We start from the raw sequence: 23897 nt of genomic DNA, 5'->3' as shown, positions 1-23897 counted from the left end.
TGCTATCCTCCACCTCAAGTGTGCCCCAGCGAATGCGCCCCACCATCCAAGCATTCGGGTATCTCAATCGTGACTGCTTCGTTTCGTGCCGTCGTTGCCCTTTTCACCTCAGCAACCCATTTGCGCCCTTGCTATGTCGAAATTCGATTCGTGCGAGAAACCGTGAAATGCTGATCATTGCGTTGCTTCCGCTGCCGGTGCAATCAAGACTACCGAGTCACCTGGCATACCGTCAGCTTCACGTCATCTAAAAAGTCATGTACGTCTCTCACCTCTGACGAAGAGCATCTCGCTCTGCTTCTTGACTGTCCGCACGCGAGGCTCCTGGTCCTCGTCTTCCTCCTCCGCAATGTATATGGTTTCTTCGACGTCTCCGAGGACGAGGTTGCAATGCGAGTCGTATGCCTAGACATGCTGTTAGCTATGCATGTACATATATACAAGCTGCTGCATCGCGACTCACGTGTAGTCTGCCCTTGAGTTCGCGGTCGCCGCGCAATTTGACAATGACGACTTCGTCAATGCAGAGGCGCACAAGGTCGAGGGGCTCGTTGGTCTCTTCTTTCTCGTCCATGGCGGGCAATGTGTCTGTCGTGGATGCGATTCGTCGTGTGAGAGCTACAAGGCGCCTCCGCGGTGAACTTTGGCAGGAGCGATCGTCTTGGCGGAAGCGGGGACTAGCGTGCACGCGAATCTAGTGGTGGGCTGGTAGGCATTGCGTCAGGGCCCAGCCCCAATCCAACATTTCTAGGTACATTCACCCTCAACATCCCAGTTTCCACCGCCGCCCTACTCTCGATCACTTTCTGTTCGCTTCGACTTTACTTGCCATCCAGTATACGCAGCTCGGACACACAAGCAAGAGCACGAGTCATGGCCGAGATCCAGGTTCCTGCCCAGAAGGACGAGCATCCGCTTCTAGCCTCACGTCCGCCGGTTACCGATCCCATCACCTATCTTACTATTATTGAATACAACTTGTCCGAGGAGAACTTGCCGGTCCTACACGAGGTTCTTCAAGATGCAGAGCTTACTGCGACTATCGGCTGGGATTTGATACATCTGCTCCTTCCGATGCTCCCGCTATCGGAAGATTGTTTGCAAGACATCGCCGCCAAGGGTAACCCACGAGAGTGTGTTTTGAAAGTGACAGAAGCGCTGCGGCTACTGGAATTTGAAGAACCACACGATCACACCGACGACGAAGAAGATGATGCAGACCCCAGCGGAAGCAAGAAAGCGGCAGAAGTCGGAATGGGCGAATCGAGCACAAGTCCTGCGTTCCAACCAGCCGTAGTCCCGCCACTTCCTGTACTAAAGTTCGAGGTCCTCTTGACTATACTTGCAACGCTACATCGACGGGTCAAGACAAAATATCCAAGCCGGTTCCTCTCTACCAGTCTGCAGGCTGCACTGCTCGCATACAACAGGGCCAACACGCACATTGAAGACCTCACCCTATCTGCTGTCAAGTTTGTCAAGACGCTTTCCGGCACTAAGAGGCCGCATTTGCCATCGAGACGAAGCAGCGGAAATCTGCTACGTGTAAACACCAATCAGTCGGAGCCAGATCCGGAGGCACAGAGCGACGCGCCGAGCAATGAGGAGAACGATCTTGTCAATCGCCTACTCCAGTCATTTCTCACGCATATCCTCGAGGATTACGTCTTGTCACTGACATCAGACGACGACGTTCCAGGCCTGGCGTGGGCAAGCAGACTGATGGAGCGGTACGAGCCCCAGCGGATACCGAACAAGCCCAACTACAAGAAATATGCGGATAGGTTCGCAGAAGAAGAGGATCTGACCTCTAGGGTTGCGATTCTTGGACAGGTTGTAGCCTTGACTCAGGATCTTGGGTTGAAGTATAAGGAGCTTCTTCGGACTGTGATGGATACGGAGGATGAGAAGCGAGGTATTCCAGGAACAGAAGATGAGCCACCAGCCACGGCTGCCGATATACCGCTCTCACGAACAGGCGCTCTTCTACTTATCGCTGCGCAAAACGTCAAACAGGAACTGTATGCTTCAGCCAAGCAAGATGAGTCATCGTCAATTGCCATTTTCCCAGGACACGCCACGATACTCAGCAACTTCATTGGAACTCTCGGGCAACAGACCGTCGGTATGGAGCCTGAAGCACTGCTCGACACAGTTCTTACATTTGGTCTCATCGCACTCGAAAAGAACAACATCGGCGAGCCCAAAGACGACGAGTCATTCGCCCAATACCTGCAAACAATCTCGCTCATCTCCGCAAACTCGCCGTCCCCGAGCCTACGCGGCCATGCGCATTACCTCACTACAACAGTCTTGCGCTCACATCCCCACGATCTCGTTCGCTTAACCTTCATCCGTGATACGCTAGAGCACTGTCCGTACGAGAACCTCAAAGCAAGCGCAGTATCGTGGCTCAAAGGCGAGACCCTCGAGGCCAACGCGCCGCGTCCTCAATCCGCAGACGACGAGCACGAAGAAACCAACATCTTCGCCACGCCAGTCGCTCTATCTACCGTCGCGCCTTTCCTATGGCCTGATCTGACCAAGCAATATGTTACCGATGCAATCCTAGAAGAGTCATGGATGCAGTTCCGCCAAGAACTTGGTTTCTACGTTGCGGCACTCAATTTCTACTATCTACTACTCCAGGCGAAGCATCTACATGAGACACTTGGTATCAAGGAGTTGAACAGCAATCATAGCATTCAGTCGCAGTATCTAGATGTGCTGAAGCAGACTGCTGCGCGGTTCCAGAAGGAGCTGTCATCGGGTGGTGGCGCACTTGTTGTTGAGGGTGAAGAGGCGCTGGAGCAGGCCAGGGCTGATGTTGGGCTACTGGAGAAAGTCATCGAGTGGGTTGAGGGCGGGTTGAAGAAATTGTAGATAGCGTGACTGTATGTGTCATGAATGATGTGCTTCAGACGGTATTTGCATGGAATACAATCACATTTGCGAAGAAGACCTCAATATATCCACAGCGAAATTGTATTGCTCAGAACATACCCCCATTCATACCCCCAAAGCCCGCTCCACCACCATACGATCCCCCCTGTGGAACCCACCCCCCGAAATTATCCGCCGTCATATCATTCCACAGATACAAATCGCCGTTTTGGAACGCCGCAGAGAAGTCGCCCATGTCCGTGGTAAATGCCGTTTGGTCGCTGATCGGCTGCGGGTCAATGGCCATGTCATTCGCATTCCATGGTGTGGGTGTGGGATACGCGTTACCCAGAGCGAATGACGACGTGGGGAGAGAAGGAGGTGCAGGTTGGTGTTGTTGCTGCTGCTGTGCCGCAACCTGAGCTGGATCGATAGCAGACGCCGACGTAGCAGCAGCAACCTGCACATTCTGATCCGCAAAAGCAGGTGTCTGATTCCTGCTTGCTGTCTTCATCTCATCTCCACCCCTCATCTTCTTCCTCCTCTTAAGATGCCTCCCCTCCTTCCTCCACACCTGATATTCATCCCACCAACTCTTCAGCTTTTCATGCAGCAAGAAATTCCAATGGCTCGGTACCCTGACTCTACACTCCTGGGGCCCACCCGCTTCATTCGTCTTATCCAGCACTGTGTCAAGATAATAACTCACTTTGAGGCTCTGGCTTTCGAGCAGCTCGCCCATTTCCGCGTCGGTACCCACCGCGTATTCTGCTTTCATGAGGGTGACGAGGGAGTAGACGGCGCGGACGTAGAGGGCGTTTGGCGATTTGCGCAGTTTGTCGACGGGAACGGCGATGAAGAAGTCGAGGATGGTGTGGGCGGCGGAGATGCATTTTGTGGTTGCGTTGATTTGGAGGGCGGAGCGCGAGAGGAGGGACTCGGGTTGCACGCAGTCGTCGTCTAGGGCGGGGAGAGTGATGTGGCGGTTGCGGAATTCGATGACTGGGTTGTGTTAGATGGGGTAGATGTTATATGTATGATTTTGGCTTACCGTCGTAGCGACCTCCGTCCATTCCGAATTCCCACATGGATAACATGTCGGAGTAGTACTCTACCTGTAGGTTCAGCGTCATAACGTCGTCAGGAATCGCTTTCCTCCAGTCTTGCATCCGCCGATCGAAGATTCGCAGTATAATTTGCATGCGCAATTCTGAGAGACTGAAGCTTGTGCTAGCATCGTCGAAGCCAAAGGCCGTATTTGCCTCGTCGGCTATCCTCTGAAGCTTCAACCACGCCACTATTCTCTTGTCGTCCAACAGTTTCGACTTTTCCAGTATGTTAAAGCACTCTTCCATCCAGCTATTGAACAGCAGTATATTGGGGCGTTTCAACCTCATCGAGAAGCCTGCGCTGATGATATAGAGTAGGAGGATAGTACGGCAGTGCTCGAGCAATTCCTCGGGCGAAGAAATCTTCTGGAGCGATCGAATTGCACGTTTGGGGAGTTGCTCGTGCGTTCTGGGTTTGGATGTCAAGCCCAACTCCAGTGCCATCGACGCGGCCATGTTGACCCATTGATAAATTTGCAGCTGACCTGGTGTTTTCGATGGTGAGTAGTATGTGACTGTGACGATGAGCGCCTGAATAGCTTGAACCGACTTCTCGCCTTTGATGAAGGCGGAACGTGCGTAGAGAAGGACAGTTTCTTCGTGTAGTCTGTCAGACAGGGCAGAACCTTTCGAGTGCGCAGCCGCGGCCATAATTGCGTGGAAGAGCGCAGGCTTGTTTGTTCGGAGATCGAACACGTCCCATTGTTTGGGAATCGTGATGCCTGGACATGCAGCGACGAGCTCGGTGCGCCATATGCTCAGGAGCTCGACTGCTAGATCTTCCGAGATGACACCACGATCTATAATGTCGTTATCAGAAGACCCCAGGAAGTCTGTCGGCGCGCCAGTAGACGTAGAGTCGACAGTAGGGGCTTTCATGGTTGATGCTGTGGTCATTGACGCTGCTGTTGCGACACTCGGGCGACTTGATACGCTAGGAGGCGTCTCCTTCTTTCTCACATGGCCTTGATCGTCCGAGTTCTCATCGCCGGATTCCTGTTCGCTAACATCGTTCGATGATTTGGCGTTGGTCTTCAGAAGACTTCGCATCTGCTGTATCTCTTTCTCCAACTCCGTAACTCGCACGTCTGTTCTCTTTCTCTGTCTTCTCTTGGCTGGTGGCGCGAAAACACATGTTCTGTTCGCCTTGGCGCATCGCTGGCACTGCGTCGAGCTTGTGTCCGGGTTCATAAGACATCGAACTTTGGAAATGCGGCATGCTTCACAAGCGCGGTTTAATGGCTGGTCTTGAGACTTCCGGGGCTGTTCCGCGTCTGGGCTATTGACAAGTTGGTTGTTCATGGTCCAGAGCGTCTGCGACTTGGTATCATCCCCAAGGCCCGACATTTTGGTTGACGTCGGCAAAGTTGCCGCTTGTAGTAGGATGGTATATTCGAATGACTGTCGTCTTGAGATGCGCACGCATAACGTCTTTGATCCAAATTTGACGATGCTAACTGCGCAATTCCATGTTTGTAATCAATGGAAGATCGACTAGCGCATGCAATAGCCGGTAGATCTTGCGAGGCTCTGTCGGAGACACACGTTGGAGCGGAGAATGACGGTCGCTGATTATGTGCGACAACTTTGAATACACGATGTGCCGGAGTTGGAAAGGTGTTTGATGTATGACGAACGTGGATGCCTGGGAAGCGGTTGATCGAAGGTCGCGCGACAGGGTCTGACACGCGAAGCACCAATTAGGCAAACCTGTGGGTCTAGTGGATGACTTGTGGCTAAATATTGAGCCCGCAATGCGCGACACACGATCTCCGCTCTAGCGTCTCGGAGCAATCCCTAGGAAACTTGCTGTCCGTACATTTGTACTGTTGTATCAAAAGACTACGCTGTATGTACGACTGTCGCACCAGAGTCTGCAAGAACCCAAGGCATCCACGACACTGCAATATGAGCTGGAAGTACCTATGAATACACTGCATACGCGTTCAGGCACCCCAATACTTGTCGCATGGATCGGAGTATTGGTCAATCAAACGGTGCCTCGTGACGACATCGCATGTGATTGGCAGCAAAGCAATACGACGGAGATGTGCCGGGCGAACATCAAACCAGTCAACACAGCATTAGAGTATTATCTCGAAGGAGCAGTTCATAGCAGCCGGGGTTGAAAGTCCTGCGCTGTGGAGAGAATCGCGCCCCGCGTATTTGGTTAAGGCGCACCACGCCTTGCCCGACGGCAAACCTTCGTCAGCGTAGGGCGCGACTAGCGCCTTGGGTGTATAGTAATTCAGATCACAAAAACTACTGTTGAGCTCTCCTCACTTCTCAAAACGATATAGTTGTTCATACGATTCATTCAACATAATAGTCGCTACAAACATGTCCTTTCTTTACACCGACTTCGACAAGACAAAGACACCACCCAAGCGAATACCACCGCCACCCATCTAGCAAAGCCAGAACCAGAACTTCTCAAGCGCATTGCGCGGGATCTGCTCAGGCCAAACCTCCGCATCAAGCGCCGCCTTGCCGCTCCAGATATCTGCCTCGGCCGGGTTGACCATCTTGGTCCGCTTGAAGATCTTCCAGAAAGCATAGAGGAGACCGAAGATGGCAACGCCGATGTAGGCAGTGAAGAAGCTGGTCAGCTCATCGGGTCCCCAAGGAGTGGTTGTGAAGACCTTGAAGCCATTGAAGAGGATAATGAGAGCGAAGTAAGCGAAGGCAGTCCAGGCAACGTATGGCTGCCACTTGCTAGCGAACACCATGGTGCTGCGGTCAACGTTCTGGGCGATGCATGCCGCACGGAACCGGGTGTATGTGTAGGTGATGGTGCACCAAGTAAAGAGCGACGCGATGGTGGTCAAGTTCTGGAACCATCCGAATACCTTGTTGGCGCCAGCACTGACGCTCATGTATGTGAGTAGCGAGATTGAGGCTGTGACTGCAACAGCGTAGACAGGGACACCCTTCTTGTTGCACCTGAGGAGGAACTGTGGGGCTTGGCCGTTCTGCGCGATACTGAAGAGATAGCGCGATCCGGTGTACAGGAAAGCGTTGCCAGATGAGGTTGCGGATGTCAAGATGACAGCGTTGACGATGTGGGGGAGGACGGGAATGCCTGCGTTCTTCATGGCGATGACCCAGGGGGATGACTGAGCACCCTTGGCGTTCTCGTCGGTGAGCTGAGGGTCGTTTGAGCTGATACAGGTACCGATGATGAACGATCCCAGGACGTAGAAGAACAGGATACGCCAGAAAACACGGCGAACGGCTTTGGGAACTAGAGAGGTACAAGGTCAGTGATCGTTATATGAAGAGTCGAGACAAGACATTGCTTACTGTTCCTGCGGGGGTCGGCGGCTTCACCGGCAGCGACTGCAACCATCTCAACACCACCGTACGAGAACGCTGCGTTGACAAGGGTAGACCAGAGACCCGTGAAGCGACCCGTATTCCCAGTGCCCACGTACTCCTTCATCGCACCTTCCTTCCAATAGCGGAATCCTCGCCTGTCATGGTCAGGACCTCCACCGAGCATAATAACCAGACCGGCAAGAAGCAGTCCAATGATTGTTATGATCTTGATGGATGCGAAGATGAACTCGGCTTCTCCGTAAATCGAGACGGCGAAGATGTTCAGAAAGACGATGATGACGATGATGATGGAGATCCATATCGCAGGATTGTACCTAACTGGAGTCAGAACGTGTTGGAACTCGATTGGACCGTTATACTTACTTCTCTTCCTGGTCCCAAAAGTTGATCAAGAGAGCGGCAGCAGAGATCTCAGCGCAGAGTGTAATGGAGCTGTTGTACCAGTTGTTCCAACCGACGGCAAAACCAAGAGCGGGGTCCGCATAGCGAGCAGCGTACTGCGGGATAGCACCGGGAAGCGGGAGCCATGTGGCCATCTCTCCAAGACACTGCATCATGCCGAAGACGGCGACACCCGTGATGGTATAACCGAGGAGGACAGAGACGGGACCGGCATTGGCGAAAGCACTGGCAATACCGAGGAACAGACCAGTACCGATGGTACCTCCGAGCGCGATGAACTGGATATGGCGCGACTTGAGACCTCTCTGGACGTAGCCGTAGTCCTCGGCTTTCTGAGCGGAACCGTAAACACCAGCAGCCTCATTAAGGGCGTGGTCCTTGATGTCGTGGACATCGCCCACAGCATGGTCAGACGGACTCTCGCCCGCGACATACTGCTGCTTTTCGTAGTCGTTGACCGACATATCGGGCGACAGGGAGATAAGAACACCAAGAGGTATACTCAGCGAAGTGGAAAACTGAGCCTGAGTCTACCAGGGATAAAGAACCCAGGAGAGCACAAGAAGGGTAGAGGCGCGAGAGAAGATAGCCTTGCAAGCCGGGTGAATGGGGGTACGAAACGGCCTTTATACCCACGCGCCTGCGAGGGTTCCCTTCTCAACTTCGCAGCACCCTCGTCCCAGCACCCGGGAACCGCACGCAAAAGCAGAGCATGGGCTGGACCCCAGCGGCGACTGACATTCTGCAGACTAGTCGCGGCGCAGCTCCGGTGTGGTCTGGAAAGCCTACTGGTCAATGGTGTGATTGGGAGCGAATGATACGATTAAGATGCAGACGGTGTCGCCGTTCGGTATGGGCTATGCCGCCTTGAATCGCCTTAACCTCGCCCGGGGCTGATAAGGATGGGATCGCTGTACTGGGGTAGACGTTGGAGTGACAAGCTTCGATACAAGCCTTGTCTACTCAAAGAGGGGTACAGCTTATGCACGGCATGCATGCCTGCTTGCTTGCGAATTATCGTACAACAACCAGCCTTTTCTCGTTACTTTTCACACGTCGCAGATACTGTTCGTACAGAGTATTGTCAAGCAAACCTCTCGATACACCGAGGCGCCTTCGACCAGCACGCGACCGCAGGATGGGGCGCCGGGCGTTCCAACTCGCTTAAGGTGCGATTTGGCATTGAGACAAGCCTCAATGGCGCTGAAGCAAGCAGCTATCGGGCGCCCTAGCCCGCGCTAAGCATTCTCGGCAGGTGGATCCAAGCTACAACCCATCAGAACAGTTTCCACTATCGTGGGCTTACTAGGGGTGATGCATCGGGAGTCGTGCGAATTGCACGCCTTTCTAGAACACATTCTAGCGCGCGGACCTACTACGGTGGTATCGCTGTCACTACGCGTTCGCGCATTCCGTCTCGTCTTCCGTGGGATGAAAAGCGCGAGATGGCTCTGGACCACGACTTTCGCGATGCGCTTCCACGAATGGCGGGAACAAGACGTGCGTTCTGTGCGAGAACGCCCCCGCCCCTCCCGCGCTGATGCGGTCACTGCACAGACAATTTGCGCAATCTACTCGGCCAGATGTGTCGCCAGACTGCGTGCAAGGGTTTGATTGGAGTCGTCAGCCTGCAGATAACCGTGGCGATTCGTATACTGGTTCCGACTGATGGCACAAGACTCTCGTTCCTCCAATGACATGCACTGATTTGGAAGCACGAAGACCGGAGTGCTCTGAGCTGACTCGAGCGTCATCCCATGCGGTCTTTTGGGTGTCTTTTGGGCAGGTGGGTGTACTCGAGGCGTGATACTTGCACATGTGATCATCTCGAGGGCCTAAGAGTTGTGTCCTCATAAGGCTTTGTGCACCGATAAGGCTGACAGCGGATCACAACATCCAATGGATATGTTTTCTGGAATGTTTCAGGCGCGTAGACGCGGTCAGCATGCGCCCAGTTAAAGCCACCGGTACCTGGCTTATGCTTGCAGACTTGACTAGTTAAATTGAGGCGCCGCTGCCACCTCACACAAAGAAAAGCCGAACAGGTCTGCAGCTTACATCAGTCTGAAAGCAAGGAAAGTAGTGAGCCCAACTTCAACGTAGGCCCCGGGATTCTCGTATTTCTCCTTGAATGAAGTGCGACATTCATTGCACTGGCGCAAGAGAGAAGAGTTCAAGCTTATCAAAGCTTAGAGAAAGCTCTTTTGTGTTTGGCACCGTGGATCAAAAGTACAAGTCTGAAATTCGTTGCCCGTTTGGAGGGTTCAAATGACTGTTACAAGTATCAGATCGTGAGAGTACAATTCCATGATATTTATACACACAGTATCAAAACCCGTCGACAGGATATCCATCCATCCATCCTCCTGACTATATCCCTGTGCCGGATACACAGTCGCAGAAATCCCCGTGGCCTGTCTGCACGCGTAGCATATGAAGGTATGTCGTTCTCGGAGTAGTTTGTTGTTTTCGATCTGTCGGATATTCGTCGCATCGTCGTGAGTAGTCTTCGAGATGCCTTCGTGTACAGCAGATATCCGCAGTAATGTCGCAGCCAGCCACCACCCAAGCGCGTTAGCCAGGTCCGATCTTGGGCATGTCGTGGTGCTCGCTCAGTCCGCTCAGGTACTTGTTGAGTTCCTCCACCTTCTCCTTGTGTGTCTTGACTCCCTCCTTCTTCAGTCTCTCTTCCAGCCTCTTCCTTCGCATTTCGTCATGCCGCCTTTCCGCCTCTGTCTTCTGCCTGCCACCGCCCTCTCGTATCAATCGCTCTGCGGTTTCGGGTGACATGGAGCGGCCAGGTGTACCCGAGGGTGATTTGCGCGCGTCATCGTCGGTCGGCGACCGTTTCGCGACGCTGGTGGACGTGTCTTCGGAGGGTTTTGTGGATTCGGTCGTCTTTGGCTTCTTCTTTTTCTTCTTTTTGTCGACGCCGCTGCCACCTTTGAGTTTCAGCGCGCCGCCTGTGGCCGCTGTGTAGTCTGAGGACGGCATGGTGGGTGTTGCGCCGGTGTATAGAGAGCGGGCAGCTTTGGATGGCTGGTCGCGAGATCGAACAAAGGGTCCGCACGTGAGACCGTTAAAGTGGGGCTCGGGCGGATGCATCGTCAACATCGACAAACTTCCTTCCGCGTCAACCTAGGAAAGACCTGAACACCCTGGAGGCTACATCGACGTCAGTTCACCAACTCTGCATGTTATCATCTTGATGTAGTCTCTAGACCTGCTTCCCTGCCTTCCAATATCTCGACGTGCCATGGAAGATAGCGTGGTCCAGCACAGCCCTCTGTTAAGGCTCCCTTGCGAATTGCGCTTGCGTATCTACGACGAACTTGTACCCATCATCCCTTTGAAGTCCGACAGTCCACCAACTCAGTTTACCGGTCTCCTCTGCAGCTGCAAGGCCATACAATATGAGCTCGAACCAGAGATTTGCAAACGTATGGCTACTGCTATTGCTGAAATAGCTGATCTTATACGCCAAAGCACTGGAATGGAGATGGTGTACACTCCACCTGACTCTTTCTGCGGCTGGCGCAACCTAACTATTTGCTGGCATACGTTAAATACATATATGCTTTATCCCCGCCGCAACCCACTTCTCGAATTTAGTGAGTTCTGGTTCGACACACTCACTATTCACCTGCACAACGAGCCTAACACCTACGAGCTCTTTCGAACACATCCATATATTCATGCGACAACGGAATTAGCCGATGCGATGGCAAGCTATGCTGAGACGACTGGCTCACTACCAAGACCCAAAAGATGGGTACTCCTCTTCGGTGGAAGGATAAGACCCTTCGTGTTGCACAAGGGTGCAGGCATGAACATGAATAACATCTGTTGCGACGGAAAGTTTCGCTGGGTATGGAGACCCGACTCCAGTACACGTGGGTCCGGTGTAGTCTTTTGTAAAATCCCGCAATCGACCCGACCAGATATGGATCCCACACAACAGGAGATAGGAGAAATTTTCAGGGATGTCCAAGGAAGATGGGTGTCTGAAATGGGATGCGAGATGGATGAAGGGTATCACTGACGTGATATGGCCCTTATGAAAAGATAGATTGCTAGTACGGCGTGCGGCCGTTGGATATTGAAGGACGTTGATTCAATCATGGCAGAGAAAAGGGAGACTTATATGTAGAGAGGAGGCGACTACGGTTCGTCGACACAGGACTGGTATATGATATGGGCCCAATGAAGAAGCGAGGGCTTATGGATGGCAAGTATACACAGCGTCCGGGCCTTTCAACGTGGTCCATTGAGCGTATCTTCAGAAATCGCCGCCGCGTCCATGTTCCACCAAGGCGCATCAACCCGTTGTATTTGCTTCAACGCGTTTAGTGTAATTACAGTCCCAATATGCAGTAATGCACGATTCTACCAATCCCTCTACCCTGTCCATTTTGTCTCTTTTTACCCTATCTTGACAATTCCCCTATCATACCTATGCCCTTACTTCAAAAATCGCAAGACTGTGCCAACAACGCCGCTAACTCCTCCAAAGCCGCCTGGTCCTCAGCATTAAATCCGCCAAGTTCCGCACAATCTATATCAATAATCGCGACAACCTGTCATCACGTCAGCATTTCCGCCTTTTCATGCAAAGAAAGCTGAAAACATACCTTCCCATCCTTAACAACCGGAACAACAATCTCACTCCTACTCCTCCCATCACACGCAATATGCCCCGGAAACGTCTCCACATCTGCTACCAGCTGCGTCCTTGCTTCTTTCGCCGCAGTACCGCACACACCGCGACCAAAATTGATGGTTTGACATGCTACCTGGCCTTGGAAAGGGCCGAGCAGGAGTTGCGACGCATTTGTTGGGGAAGTGAAGTAGAAACCTGCCCAGTTGACGGAGGAGGAGGGAGAGGGCAGCGAGTGGTACGCGTGCCAGAGGAGGGATGCTGTGTTTGAGAAGTTGCTGTTTGTTGAAAGTCTTGGTTAGGAATGGACATTTGTCGCAAGTTTGGAAAGGGTAGGAGCTCACCAGACCTACACGACATTAGCAATCCTATTTATCCTCCTCATCCTTGAGACTTTTGAGAATTACATACCCAATTCCTTTGCCCATCAAAAAGCGATCTCGCCTGCTCAAGCACTTGCTCATAAACCTCCTTCTTACTCATTCCATCGGCAAAATCGGACGCGTCAGCGTGCACCTAACACCAGCCCTTTTGTCAGCCCAACGTATTCGAGGCTCGTCGTAGTCCATACTACGCGAAAAGGCTTGGCTTGCATACCATGGTCGCTGAAATTGTATTATTTTCTCTCGGTTCAGTTTGCTTGGTGATTGGATTTTGCCTGTGTGCACAAAACGGAAATTGGCAGTCGCCGAAACTTGCCGGGCAGCAGCGATGGTTAACCCACACGAGATTATTATGGGGGTTCTGTCACACTGGTGATGTCTATTTGTACCTGTGATACTGGCAGATGTGTGGGAAAACGAATTGGTATTACATGATTGTTTACTGTTCTGGCTGTAAGGGGTTTAGGTTGACCAAAAATTGTCGATCGCGTCATCGCTGTCTAATCTTATCTAGGCGTGTTCATGTCATAACCGAAACCTACAACCTCATGCTACCAATGTCTTATACAATGATCTGAACATGTGTTGACGATGCTGTTCCAAGGATACTTCCAAGTACAGGACGATAGTTCATGCATGATTACATTCGGCTACGCTTCCAAGTCGGCTCTGCTACACAGATCTCGGCCAAACATCCCCACACCTACATACCTCCCTCCACATCGTCCAGCAAAAACTTCACCGCTACAGCATACCAAGTTCCAAAAAAATATACCATACCTTTCGTGCTGCTCATCTTGGGGTTCCATGTTCCGGTTTGCCAGCTACATAGAGATCTCCCACCACAAGAACTCTTCATGGCAACCGGTCGGTTGGCGCAATGGTAGCGCGTGGCCCTCCTATCTACTACAGATATCCCAAGGCCAAGGTTGCGGGTTCGAGTCCCGTGCTGATCGTATATCGCTCACAATCAGTGGTGTACACTGACTTGAACGAAATATTTTGCTAGTTTGATGTCGAGATGCAACTTTTTTTTCTTCGGTTGGAGACGTATCACCTATCCGCCACCACCAAATATATAGGGGCTCAGTAGAAATAGCAAAGCTAACGTCTACGACCCTTGGATGTATTATCTTGATTGATATCGGGGTAACATATCCTTAGGGTTGGATAGATACTTATATGCAGCACAGTCTTTCGTCAACCAAATTTGAGAAAAGATCTTTCTCCAGTAGTGCAAAGCAAAAGTCACAGTCACAATTCATCAGACAAGTCAAGTTTGATAGAGAAGAACATGCCATTGTTTTTGGACAATTAGAAGTAGTCATCAACTCATACACGTCATGAACATATCCGCAGCCAGATTACCGCGAAAAGGGACAAGACTAAAGTAAAGATGCAGCAACAAGTGACTGGGTAATGAGACAGTAGAAAGAGACATTAGCACACCATGCGCCCCCAGTAAACTCCCAGAATGATGACCCAACTCCGTTATGCACTCTTTGTAGTGATCCAAAAACGCCCGCCCGCAGACGACATGTGTAGCGTCAAGCCCGATGGCATGCTGTTCGACGAAGAATTGACTGAGACGAGAAACGAAGTGACGATGAAGGTCGTGTCCCAAGACGCCGTGCTAGAACTCCCGGAATGAAGATGCGGGATCAGAAACGCAAAATCCAGTGACGATGCTCATGACTTTGGGCGGGAGATGGCGTTGCCCATGCTTCCAACACGACCGCTGGTTTTCCGTACAGCAGACTTGCCGTCGGTGCTTCGGCGCGAGGGACTCGATCGGATCTTGCCCATGTTGATGCTGCCACTGCCGCTCTTCTCCTTTGGTGTCTTTGGCCGTATGCCAGCTGGCGCAGTGTTCTCGAGATCGCTCTCCTCACCGAAGCCGAAAGAGGTGTGGGTTACTGATGTTTGGACGACGGACGTGGTGCTGAAAGCACGGCGCTGCTTGTCTTTGAGGGTCGGCGAGCGCTGAGGAGAGCGCGATGATGTGCGTCGCGCAATCTGGCGCAGGTGGAACTCCTCGTCTGACTCGCCATCGAAGCGTGTAATGTCCGCCCTGACCTCTGTGTGCGACCTGGTGAAGGGCTCGTTCTCGTCGATGCGCTGTGGTGACCGCGAGCCGTTGCCGTAAAGTTTGCTAGTCTTTCGCGGTTGTCCAGGTGTCGGCGCAGGCAGGTTGTCCTCCAACACGCCAATGTGGCCCGAGTTGCTTCGCTCGTTCGACTCGATCTCGCCGAGCGCGGCGCGCTTGGACGATCCGTTGGGCGGTGTGAAGGTTTGCCCGTTGCTAGCGAGGCGCTGCTTGTGCGGTGACTTGGTAGGCGTCGATGGCACGGTCTGCGCGTACTTTGCCTTGAACTGGTCCTCGTACCACCACTCTCGGAAAGTACCCTGGTTCAGGTGCAGCCAGTGCTGTTGGGGGCCAACGACCATGCCCGGGCGCATGAAGCGCATGTATGCGATAATCTCGTTGGCGGTGAAGCCGTGCTTGTAGATCAGGTACGCGCCGATCAAGCAGCCAGTTCGTCCCAGTCCAGCCTTGCAGTGGACTGCGATGCCGCGCTTCTGCACTGTGATCATCTCGTGGGCGAGGTTGACGAACTTGCGTACGAGGGACAGCGGTGGGCATGTTCCGTCGTCGAAGATCATGTTCAAGTGCTGGATGCCGAGCTTGGTGAAGTATGAAGAGGAGTACAGTTCCGAGTTGAGGCGTACGACGAGTCCAACGTTGCGCGCGCAAAAGTGCGAGAGCACGTTCTTGAAGGGACCAGGAAGTCCAGATCGCTGGATCTCGGCGATGTTGGAGGGAAGCGTCGCGTACATGGGTGATGAGGTCGGGATCTCGTGTGTGGGTTGTTGCTGGGGAGAGGCAAAGGCAAGGAAGTTGGGCGTGACCCAGTTGAAGTCGCCCATGTCTACGCGCTCAAACTTCTCGTACCTAAGGCTGTCAGTATTCATCGATTGATGTGCTTCGGTAGACATACTCTTCGAGGCTGAAGTCCTTGAGACCGCAGAGGCCCTCCTCCTTGGCCTTCCATACACCGTAGATGACGTCCTGGATGTTCAGAACATAGTCGGCCTGGCTGTAGCCGGCGTCGCGGAAGGGCATGCACGGCGGGTCCATCTGGGCAATCGGCGCCAGAGCAAGGTGGGGTGGCCATGACTGGATGAGCACCATGTAGCATGCGAGAATGCAGGCAGCGTTTGCGCGACCTAGGCATGTTAACGGGTGCTATTGAGCGAGGAATGTGGAGTAGCTCACTCCTCGAGTCGGCGCTGCTCCAAAAGACGACGGCGCGGTCCTCGTTGAGAGGATCGCCCAGAACCTCGTGCAGCTGTACCGCGAATCGGTAGAGGTGGCCGATGTGCAGTGGGCCAAAGTCGCCGTGGAAGGCGTTGTACAGGAGCGTCTTGTCGATACTAAAGTAGACGGGAGGGTGCGCCTTGGGGCCGGCGGCAGTAGGACCTACTTGCGCGCGCGACGACCGTTTGGACGGTGATTGGCTCTGCTTGGGGTACGGGAACGGAGTGTTCGCATCGGGCGGGCTTGTGTAGGATGCCAGGTAGAGTCTGTCTTGGATGTACTAGGAAATCGATCAGAACGGGTCCCGCAGTCGCTTTGTTTTGGTGTGTGTTGTGGTGCTCACCTCGATCACCTGACCATAGCTGGTGGTGGATGCGCGCGACATCTTGGCCACTCGATCGCGTGGTGAAGCCATTGCGAAGAAGAAGGTGCGACCCGCAGGTGTTGACTACAGCTGGGGAAGGACGGTGACGAGATGCCGACTTGGGACGAGAGCAGCGATGTCGGCAGCGCAGCGCAAGGGAAGATGCGTCGTCGGTATGGCTGGTGGCGGAAGTGCCGTCTGCGTCTGCGTGTCTTGCTGCGGTCGGGAGTAAGGAATAACTGTAAAGATGTGTGACGGCGGATGGTTGGAGGTTTAAGCACATCCTCCATGTTGTTGTTGTTTACAGACGCACGGACTCGCCCGCTAGCTCCACTCCATGGTTTCGGGATGCCCGCAACGCCATCATAACAACTCTAGACGTCTTGGCCCAAGCACCACAACAACACAACAACTGGTGAGGCCCTCCCTGCTGTTTGCATGACGCACTGCCTATAGGTGTCCTGAGACATATCTCTTCGTTTGCCAGCATCTCTTGTCCCGCCGGCTACGACTCTGTTTGTATCCGTCTCTTAGGGAACCAGCAGCTCGAGGCTTTGGACCTGCAGCTGTCGTCGTGTCTGCATGACCTCACAGGGTCCAGTGTACGGACTCCTAAAGGCAGCCTGCATCTCGATTGCTGCAGTAATCGCGGACAATTTGCGCGACCCGCACTAGAGCCCGTCGGCATCGCGATCGTCCTCACCGCATGCAGCCATCGAGCCGTTGTTGTTTCTTCTGTGCTACTCCAACTGTCAACAGTCAGCTGTCATCGTACAGACTCCACAGAGTTGTCGCTGTTTGAGGCGGGATCCTTGGCGACCCACAAAACCTGTGTGTCGCAGAGTAGCAGTGGGCCGCGCCCGTGCGCTGTAAAGCCTCATCTACCACATGAAGATTACGATGATCCGAAGAGGCAGGACCCAGGGGTGGCTCAAAGAGTCCATTGATGTTTTACCTACTTGGGCAACATTCAATGGCGTCAAATTCAACGGCGTCAAAGTAGGCCCGCTGCCAGGCTATGAGGACCGAGGGTCTACAGTCATTGCTGAGGAGAAGCTTCAAGGGGGCGAAGCTGAGCCTTTGCTTGTCGTGCCCAAGGAGTTGATCATTTCTCGTCAGAATATTGAACTTATCGCAAAGTCCGATCATCATCTACGCGAACTTCTCGAAGCTCTTGGAGATTTTGGAATGGTGTGGCAATTCCAGAAGAAATGCAAATGTGCCCAGCACTAACATGAAACAGACAACAAGAGGTGCCGTTCTTACTTTTCTACTCCTCCAAGCAACCATCTGCTGCCCCGATACAAAGGATGTTGGCGTGCTCAATCCTCTTACGGAATACGTCAAGTTCCTTCCAGATGAGCTGCTACCCACTTTCTGGAGCGAGGAAGAACAGGAGCTTCTCGTTGGAACCACGCTCAAACCTGCAGTCAGCGCAAAGCTCAACAGCTTATTGCGCGAGTTCGAAAACTTGCGGACTGCTACAGAGTCTATCAGCTGGTGTAAAAAATACTGGTGGGATGAAGAAAATGGTATGTTGACTTTCGACGACTGGATGTGCGTCGATGCCATGTACAGATCTAGAGCTTTGGAATTCCCCGGTACTGGTGACTGCATGGTCCCCTGCGTCGACATGGCAAACCATGCATCAGGTGATGCGACGGCCGCATTGTACGAGACTGATGGTAACGGGAATGGTCTATTGCTACTTCGAGAGGGCAAACAAGTTAAAGCTGGTGATGAGATAACGATCACGTAGGTCATCATGACGAATCGGAGGATACTCGCTCACAAACATAGATATGGCGACGACAAAGGCGCATGCGAAAACATCTTTTCGTACGGATTCCTCGAGGATGCCATGACGTCTGCAAAGGTCGTCTTTCTAGACCTCGATATCCCAGACGACGACCCCCTCAGACCTGCGAAGATCTACGTTTCCAAGGTCGCACCGGGCTTCCGCATCTTTGAGAAAGACGGTACCATAGATTGGGAAAGTGACTTCATATGGCTCGTCGTAGTCAACGAAGAAGATGGTCTAGACTTCAAGGTCAGACAAACCACCGATGGCAAGAGAGAAGTCCAATCTTTCTGGAAAGAGCACGAACTCGATACCGTGAAGCTCCGAGAAAATCTTGAACAAGACCCATTATGGGATGTCTTCCAGCTACGTGCCACGGTTCTCCTACAAAATCGCGTTGATGCGCAGATTGAGCTGCTCACGGAAGCAGAGGGTGCCAAACGAACGGGTACAATGCGGGAAATGCCGTGGCGACTTGCGGAGCGACTCCGAAGTTTGGAGCTAGACTTGCTCAAGCGTGCAGCTGCTACTCTTGACAGCCAGGTAAGACCAATTTCTCTCTATACCCCGCAGTGCGAGCTCCATCATAGTATGTTTCGGACTTTACACCGCCAGAGGGCATGTGTCGCATCATGTCCTTCGGCGACAGTTTATCTGGTGTGGCGTCGCACCAAATTTGGTTGCATGCGCTTAAAAGCCCAGACTGTCAGGCTGCTAAACTACCAAATTATCATTCCTGCATCTTCTCGCCGGAACCGCACTGACGACAAACAGAAAGCCAAACTCCTCGACACAGAGGCAGTCGTCCATTATCTGGGCTTGGACGAGGGAGGAGATGGCGAAGACGAAGAGGATTTCTCCTGATAACCCAAGGACCCCACTCCGGATAGACGAGCTCATATAACGTGGTGGAGCCCCACGCGCCCTGCATTTACTGCAACATGGGTAGCAGTACGTCTACGGTAGAACATCAATAGAAGCATCGGCTCTCCACCATGCGTCCCACACTGTTTGATACCTTGTTGTACCTCAAAGCAACTGATAGATCAACTCGAGTTTTTCGCAAATGACAGTACACTACGTAAAGGAAAGAATGAACTGTTACTAATTACGAAGGATAAGGCAACCAAATCTTCTTTCGATGGCTATTCGTGCCGTGGAGTGGGTGGGTTGTTCAAGTCGTCATTGATGGCCTGATCTGACTTGCTACGGGAAACAGGATGTTCTCAAAGCTGTTAGTATGATGTGGTCGGAACGGTATCCAGATAACACTGAGGTATACGAAGACAAGGACGATGGAGAATGTGTATCAGAAATTCGATTCGAGTAGGACAATGCCAGTCCAGCTTCTGTGTGGTAAATTACTTATAGTCAGGAGAATGCTGTCGTGTGGTAACGGTCGCTAGCTGAAGGTTGGTATTTATATCTTTGACAACAGCCTTACGGCCAGAGCACATGTTGCTTTCAGTGGGAGCTATTGTTATATCTGGTCATGTTCGGTCAAATGCGTGTATCCCTTTACCAACAATAACACTCTTGTCATGTTCTATACGAACAATGTGGCACGGACGGCACGTATGGCCGCCCTGCCGAACAGCCACTGTCTAATGATTGAGACATCCAACAATTGCTTTTTCAGCCTTACACGCAGGGTCCGGCTAAATAGCCATCATAGACACGCGAGGATGCTATTGATCCCGTCTAGGAGAATTGATTTGCAGGTCGCAATGTGGCTTAGTCGAGATAAGCGGCGTGCCGCGCCGCCCACTCAGTGCGCTCTCATCATCCGTCCCTGGTCGATACAACCGCCTTTTAAGCCTGTAATGACAGAGCATACAGGTTGCGCGTTCCGTGTCGACAGGGACGATGATCCTTTTGTCTTCTAGAATGTGACACATAGAGTGCGCTGATGAGTTGGAGTCACACGGGCAGCCAATATTGCGGCTATTAGCGAATGGCTGTCTGCTAGCTGCCCTTGTAGACGATACCCATCCGGTTAAGAAGGGCGCGATATTTCGGACGCTGCACAGGGCTAGAGCAGGAGCAGGTTGCAATTGAGGGAGTGATGGGTGGCTCAATCACAGCAATCGGGCCGACGTCCTCGCATGATCTGAGCGTGGGTGTTCACCGTCGTCGAAGCCACCACCCCGCAGAAAGCTCTAGTCACCGTTGTGAGAGGCTGGTGAGGAGTGCCGAGAAAGGCCGTCGTAATTCTGACAAGCAGACGAGTCCCGCGCGCTGATCGCAGCGAAGCCAGCTTTAAGGTTTAGTGAACAGGCGTGGACGAGAAAGTATCGGCGAAAGATGTGCTGCTCGTGCTATCCCTTGTGAGATGGCGCCTGTCGCCCCGCAGCCGCCCACAAATTCCCCAGAGAAAGACTAAGCCAGGGTGGCAGGTGGCAGCTTACATCTGCCAGGCCGTCCCCGATTCTTCCGCCAACCCTCCTCGCCCGTCTGACTTGCGCACTCGCCCTGACTGGTTTTGCTCTGTTCTTGTGCATTCAAGTTGTGAAACGCCTGGCGACTGCATATCCAAACTTCAACTACGATACACGGCCGATACTTGAGTACCGGAGCAGCGGATGACAGAACGTGACACGACCTATCAGTGATCGCCCATTGGGCCTTGGACGGATACCACCTGACACCACCGACGACGCGTAACGAACGACGCCAACATGCCCGGAATACTCCCCATGAAAGTGATCAAGGTCGGCTCCAGCTGCCAGAGCCGCATCGCCCAAGCCTGCGACCGATGTCGCTCCAAGAAGATACGATGCGACGGCATCCGCCCCAGCTGCACGCAATGCACCAATGTCGGATTCGAGTGCAAGACGAGCGACAAGCTCAGTCGACGCGCATTTCCCAGAGGATACACCGAATCGCTAGAAGAACGCGTCCGCATACTCGAGGCAGAAGTTCGCGACCTGAAGGACCTCCTTGACGAGAAAGACGAAAAGATTGACATGCTATCACGCATGCATGCGCGTTCCCCGGCAGCGTTTTCAACCGCCAGACGACCATCCATACACTCTCCGGGTTCTTCTGACGTGCGAGAAGAATCACAAGAGAAAGAAGAGACGTTCAAGGTGCAGCAGGCACCGCTCCTGCTTGACGATCTAAACAAAGATTCGTATTTCGTGGGCAGCTCGAGTGGACGAACCCTAGTTGGTAAGATTCACGTTCTATCGAGTGACGTGCAGCGCGTCTAACACTTCACAGAGGCGTTCAAGCAGAAAGCCCAAGAGACAGGCAGACTATCTACCGACATCAACTCAAGCGCCTTCTTCGGCGCTGGAGCAAGACCGACTGCGACTCACCCCAAGCGCATCGTTTCATTCAAAGCCCCTCCTCGTCTGGTCTCAGATCAGATGATCAACATCTTCTTTCAAGAATGGGCTCCTCTATTCCCGATTCTCCATCGCCCGACCTTCTTGTCACTCTACGAGCAGTATGTGGCTAGCCCGGATACTATGAGCGACAAGAAGTCGATTGCGCAACTCAACTTGGTCTTTGGCATTGCCGCGCTGTCAAGCGACGTATGTAAACCTCGCAATCGTGTCTAGCTGAATGCTAACTTCTCCAGCCACGCGACGGTCAAGATGTAGAGTCTTTCGAGGCTCAGTGGCAGAGCGCTGTCGAGAGTTTCCTGATGGACAATGACGTCGCAACGCTGCAGTGCCTTGTCCTTGCCCAGATCTTCTGCCTGCTGAGGGCTGATTACTCGCGGGTGCTCAAGTACAAGGGCTTGGCTGTCGGCCTGTCGCAACGTCTTGGCTTGCATCAATCCCAGAAGCGCTTCGCACTCGATGCACTGACGAGCGAAACGCGCAAGAAGCTGTTCTGGTCGCTGTACACAGTCGACTGGTAAGTAGCCTTCGGCCGAACCCCGCCGTTACACTTACTGACCGCTCCTAGTCTCTCCGCTGCACACCTCGGACTACCGAAGCTGATCCGAGAGGAAGATGTGCACTGCGAGTATCCGGTAGATGCCGATGACGAATACGTCACCGAGAAGGGGTTCCTGCCGACCCTGCCCGGCGAGTACACCAAACTTTCCAGCGCACTGGCTCTGTTCCGCCTGTCGCGCATCCTGTCCAAGGTGCTGACGGAGCTCTACCCCGGATCGGCATCACATGACATTTCGTTCCGCACTATTGCGTCGCTCTCCGACGAGCTGGAAGATTGGCAGGCTAACCTTGCGCCTCACCTCAAGCTGACGTTCGCGCAAGACAAGCCAAGCACCAACGTCACCAGCAGCAGATCACCTGTCTTGGTATGTCTTTCAATTCCTGGTATATCTACCGAACGCTGACAAGCCTAGTCTCTTGTCTACCACCACATTAGGGCGCTTGTATACCGCCCAGCCGTTGTTGCTAATCTTGGCGACAAGGGCTCGTCGGCCGTTGTAGCCGTTGGCGATGCCTGCAAGCATATTGTGCAGATTGTTGAACTCCTAGACGAGCGCAAGCTAAGCTTCTCGTTCTGCCTCAATCGCAATGAGGTTCTCGTCCAAGCCGGCTTCGGCCTGCTCTTCCAGACCTTGACACTAGCTCGCGAGGGCAAGTTGATCAAGGACAGCAACCGTTTGGTGTGTTCTGTAATGGACATGCTTGAGCGTGGAAACGCTGCTGGCTATGCCGAGTTCCGTCGCGTGGGCTGCGGTATCGTGGCGGTTCCTCAGGTGGAGCAAATGCCAGCCCCGCCTCTGTCGCGGCACAACTCAGAGGGCCACATGGGAGCGCCTCTGGATACCTTCCGTGCTACCCAAAAGTCGCTCAAGGCTCTTGCAGCTCGCTTCTCACCAAGCATGATGAAAAATGCCCGACAAGACCAAGAGCCTCGTCGCGCGACTTTGCCTGCCCTCTCGCCCAGCGTGGGTGCGCACGCTAATCCTTCGCTGACAAGCTTGTCATCCATTCGATCAGAGCCTCCTGTCGCTCGTTCAGAACCAACATTGAGCCCGCTGTCGCATCGCGCATCCTTTTCGATGCCAAACAAGCGTCGCCCAAGTCAGCCAACCCCTCAGCACCAGCAACAACAGCAGCAGCAACAGCAACGCAACATCGACTACCTCTCCTTCGCCAACGACCCACTCGCCAGTTACGCCCTCCAAAACAACCAAGGCATCAAAACCGAAGTCTCAACCTCTGACTGGGAGCGCCTCCTCTCCTCCCTAGACAACGGCCAAACAAACATCTACGACACAATCTACGGCGGGCCCCCAGCCGACGCCCTCGTCGACGTAGCACCTCAATCCGCCAATACAGAAAACAGCAACGTGACATGGTCGCCAAATGTCTGGAACTGGAGCGCCTACAGCTCTGAAGCCCCACCACCTCAAAGCGTACTCAGCTTCAGCGATGAGAGCTTGACTAGTGGCGAGGAGTTTAGTACTGGTGCTTGTGATTATGGGTCTACGCCTGGTAGCGATAGATTGTATCCTGGCATTATGATTCCTGGTGACTATGATAGCACGACGGGCTTGACCGGCTTGGATGCTACTTATTGCGGGCTGTAAAGTGGGATCAAAGTCGACGATATCACGATGATTATGATGGGTTTTACAAACGGAGATTGGGTGTCTGGCGCATAGGGTTGAGGGTTCTTCACCTGTTGACGACATGCGTCTGGTTGGGC

At 53.0% G+C, this 23897-nt stretch overlaps 8 protein-coding genes and 1 non-coding gene across 9 annotated transcripts; 4 read left to right on the top strand and 5 right to left on the bottom strand.

The window, feature by feature from the left end:
* Positions 1 to 174: 174 nt before the first annotated feature.
* Positions 175 to 574, bottom strand: LSM3 (U4/U6-U5 snRNP complex subunit lsm3; the record flags this gene model as incomplete). Its single annotated transcript, XM_051441927.1, has 3 exons — positions 175 to 221; positions 273 to 405; positions 464 to 574. The coding sequence occupies 3 exons, from the start codon at positions 572 to 574 to the stop codon at positions 175 to 177; spliced, it is 291 nt and encodes a 96-aa protein (XP_051308098.1).
* A 299-nt stretch (positions 575 to 873) lies between these two features.
* J4E86_001357 (uncharacterized protein) lies at positions 874 to 2883 on the top strand (the record flags this gene model as incomplete). Its single annotated transcript, XM_051441926.1, has 1 exon — positions 874 to 2883. One exon carries the CDS (start codon positions 874 to 876, stop codon positions 2881 to 2883), a length of 2010 nt encoding a protein of 669 aa, XP_051308097.1.
* A 109-nt stretch (positions 2884 to 2992) lies between these two features.
* On the bottom strand, positions 2993 to 5339 carry J4E86_001356 (uncharacterized protein; the record flags this gene model as incomplete). Its single annotated transcript, XM_051441925.1, has 2 exons — positions 2993 to 3885; positions 3935 to 5339. The coding sequence occupies 2 exons, from the start codon at positions 5337 to 5339 to the stop codon at positions 2993 to 2995; spliced, it is 2298 nt and encodes a 765-aa protein (XP_051308096.1).
* A 1061-nt stretch (positions 5340 to 6400) lies between these two features.
* Positions 6401 to 8197, bottom strand: J4E86_001355 (uncharacterized protein; the record flags this gene model as incomplete). Its single annotated transcript, XM_051441924.1, has 3 exons — positions 6401 to 7236; positions 7296 to 7645; positions 7695 to 8197. The coding sequence occupies 3 exons, from the start codon at positions 8195 to 8197 to the stop codon at positions 6401 to 6403; spliced, it is 1689 nt and encodes a 562-aa protein (XP_051308095.1).
* Positions 8198 to 10307: 2110 nt separating this feature from the next.
* On the bottom strand, positions 10308 to 10727 carry J4E86_001354 (uncharacterized protein; the record flags this gene model as incomplete). Its single annotated transcript, XM_051441923.1, has 1 exon — positions 10308 to 10727. The coding sequence occupies one exon, from the start codon at positions 10725 to 10727 to the stop codon at positions 10308 to 10310; it is 420 nt and encodes a 139-aa protein (XP_051308094.1).
* Positions 10728 to 13639: 2912 nt separating this feature from the next.
* Positions 13640 to 13729, top strand: J4E86_001353. The gene has a single exon. It is a non-coding gene; the product is annotated as a tRNA-Arg (tRNA).
* A 733-nt stretch (positions 13730 to 14462) lies between these two features.
* J4E86_001352 (uncharacterized protein) lies at positions 14463 to 16507 on the bottom strand (the record flags this gene model as incomplete). The annotated part of the gene is made up of 4 exons (XM_051441922.1): positions 14463 to 15726; positions 15773 to 16001; positions 16051 to 16372; positions 16436 to 16507. The coding sequence occupies 4 exons, from the start codon at positions 16505 to 16507 to the stop codon at positions 14463 to 14465; spliced, it is 1887 nt and encodes a 628-aa protein (XP_051308093.1).
* Positions 16508 to 17344: 837 nt separating this feature from the next.
* On the top strand, positions 17345 to 19121 carry J4E86_001351 (uncharacterized protein; the record flags this gene model as incomplete). The annotated part of the gene is made up of 4 exons (XM_051441921.1): positions 17345 to 17647; positions 17700 to 18211; positions 18257 to 18800; positions 19032 to 19121. 4 exons carry the CDS (start codon positions 17345 to 17347, stop codon positions 19119 to 19121), a joined length of 1449 nt encoding a protein of 482 aa, XP_051308092.1.
* A 1814-nt stretch (positions 19122 to 20935) lies between these two features.
* On the top strand, positions 20936 to 23778 carry J4E86_001350 (uncharacterized protein; the record flags this gene model as incomplete). Its single annotated transcript, XM_051441920.1, has 5 exons — positions 20936 to 21428; positions 21480 to 21796; positions 21844 to 22124; positions 22176 to 22533; positions 22582 to 23778. 5 exons carry the CDS (start codon positions 20936 to 20938, stop codon positions 23776 to 23778), a joined length of 2646 nt encoding a protein of 881 aa, XP_051308091.1.
* Positions 23779 to 23897: the final 119 nt, after the last annotated feature.

This window comes from Alternaria arbusti (assembly GCF_024043155.1).
Source record: "Alternaria arbusti strain BMP 1465 chromosome Unknown scaffold_1, whole genome shotgun sequence".
NCBI lineage: Eukaryota > Fungi > Ascomycota > Dothideomycetes > Pleosporales > Pleosporaceae > Alternaria > Alternaria arbusti.
This window is presented reverse-complemented; position numbering and strand designations above follow the sequence as displayed.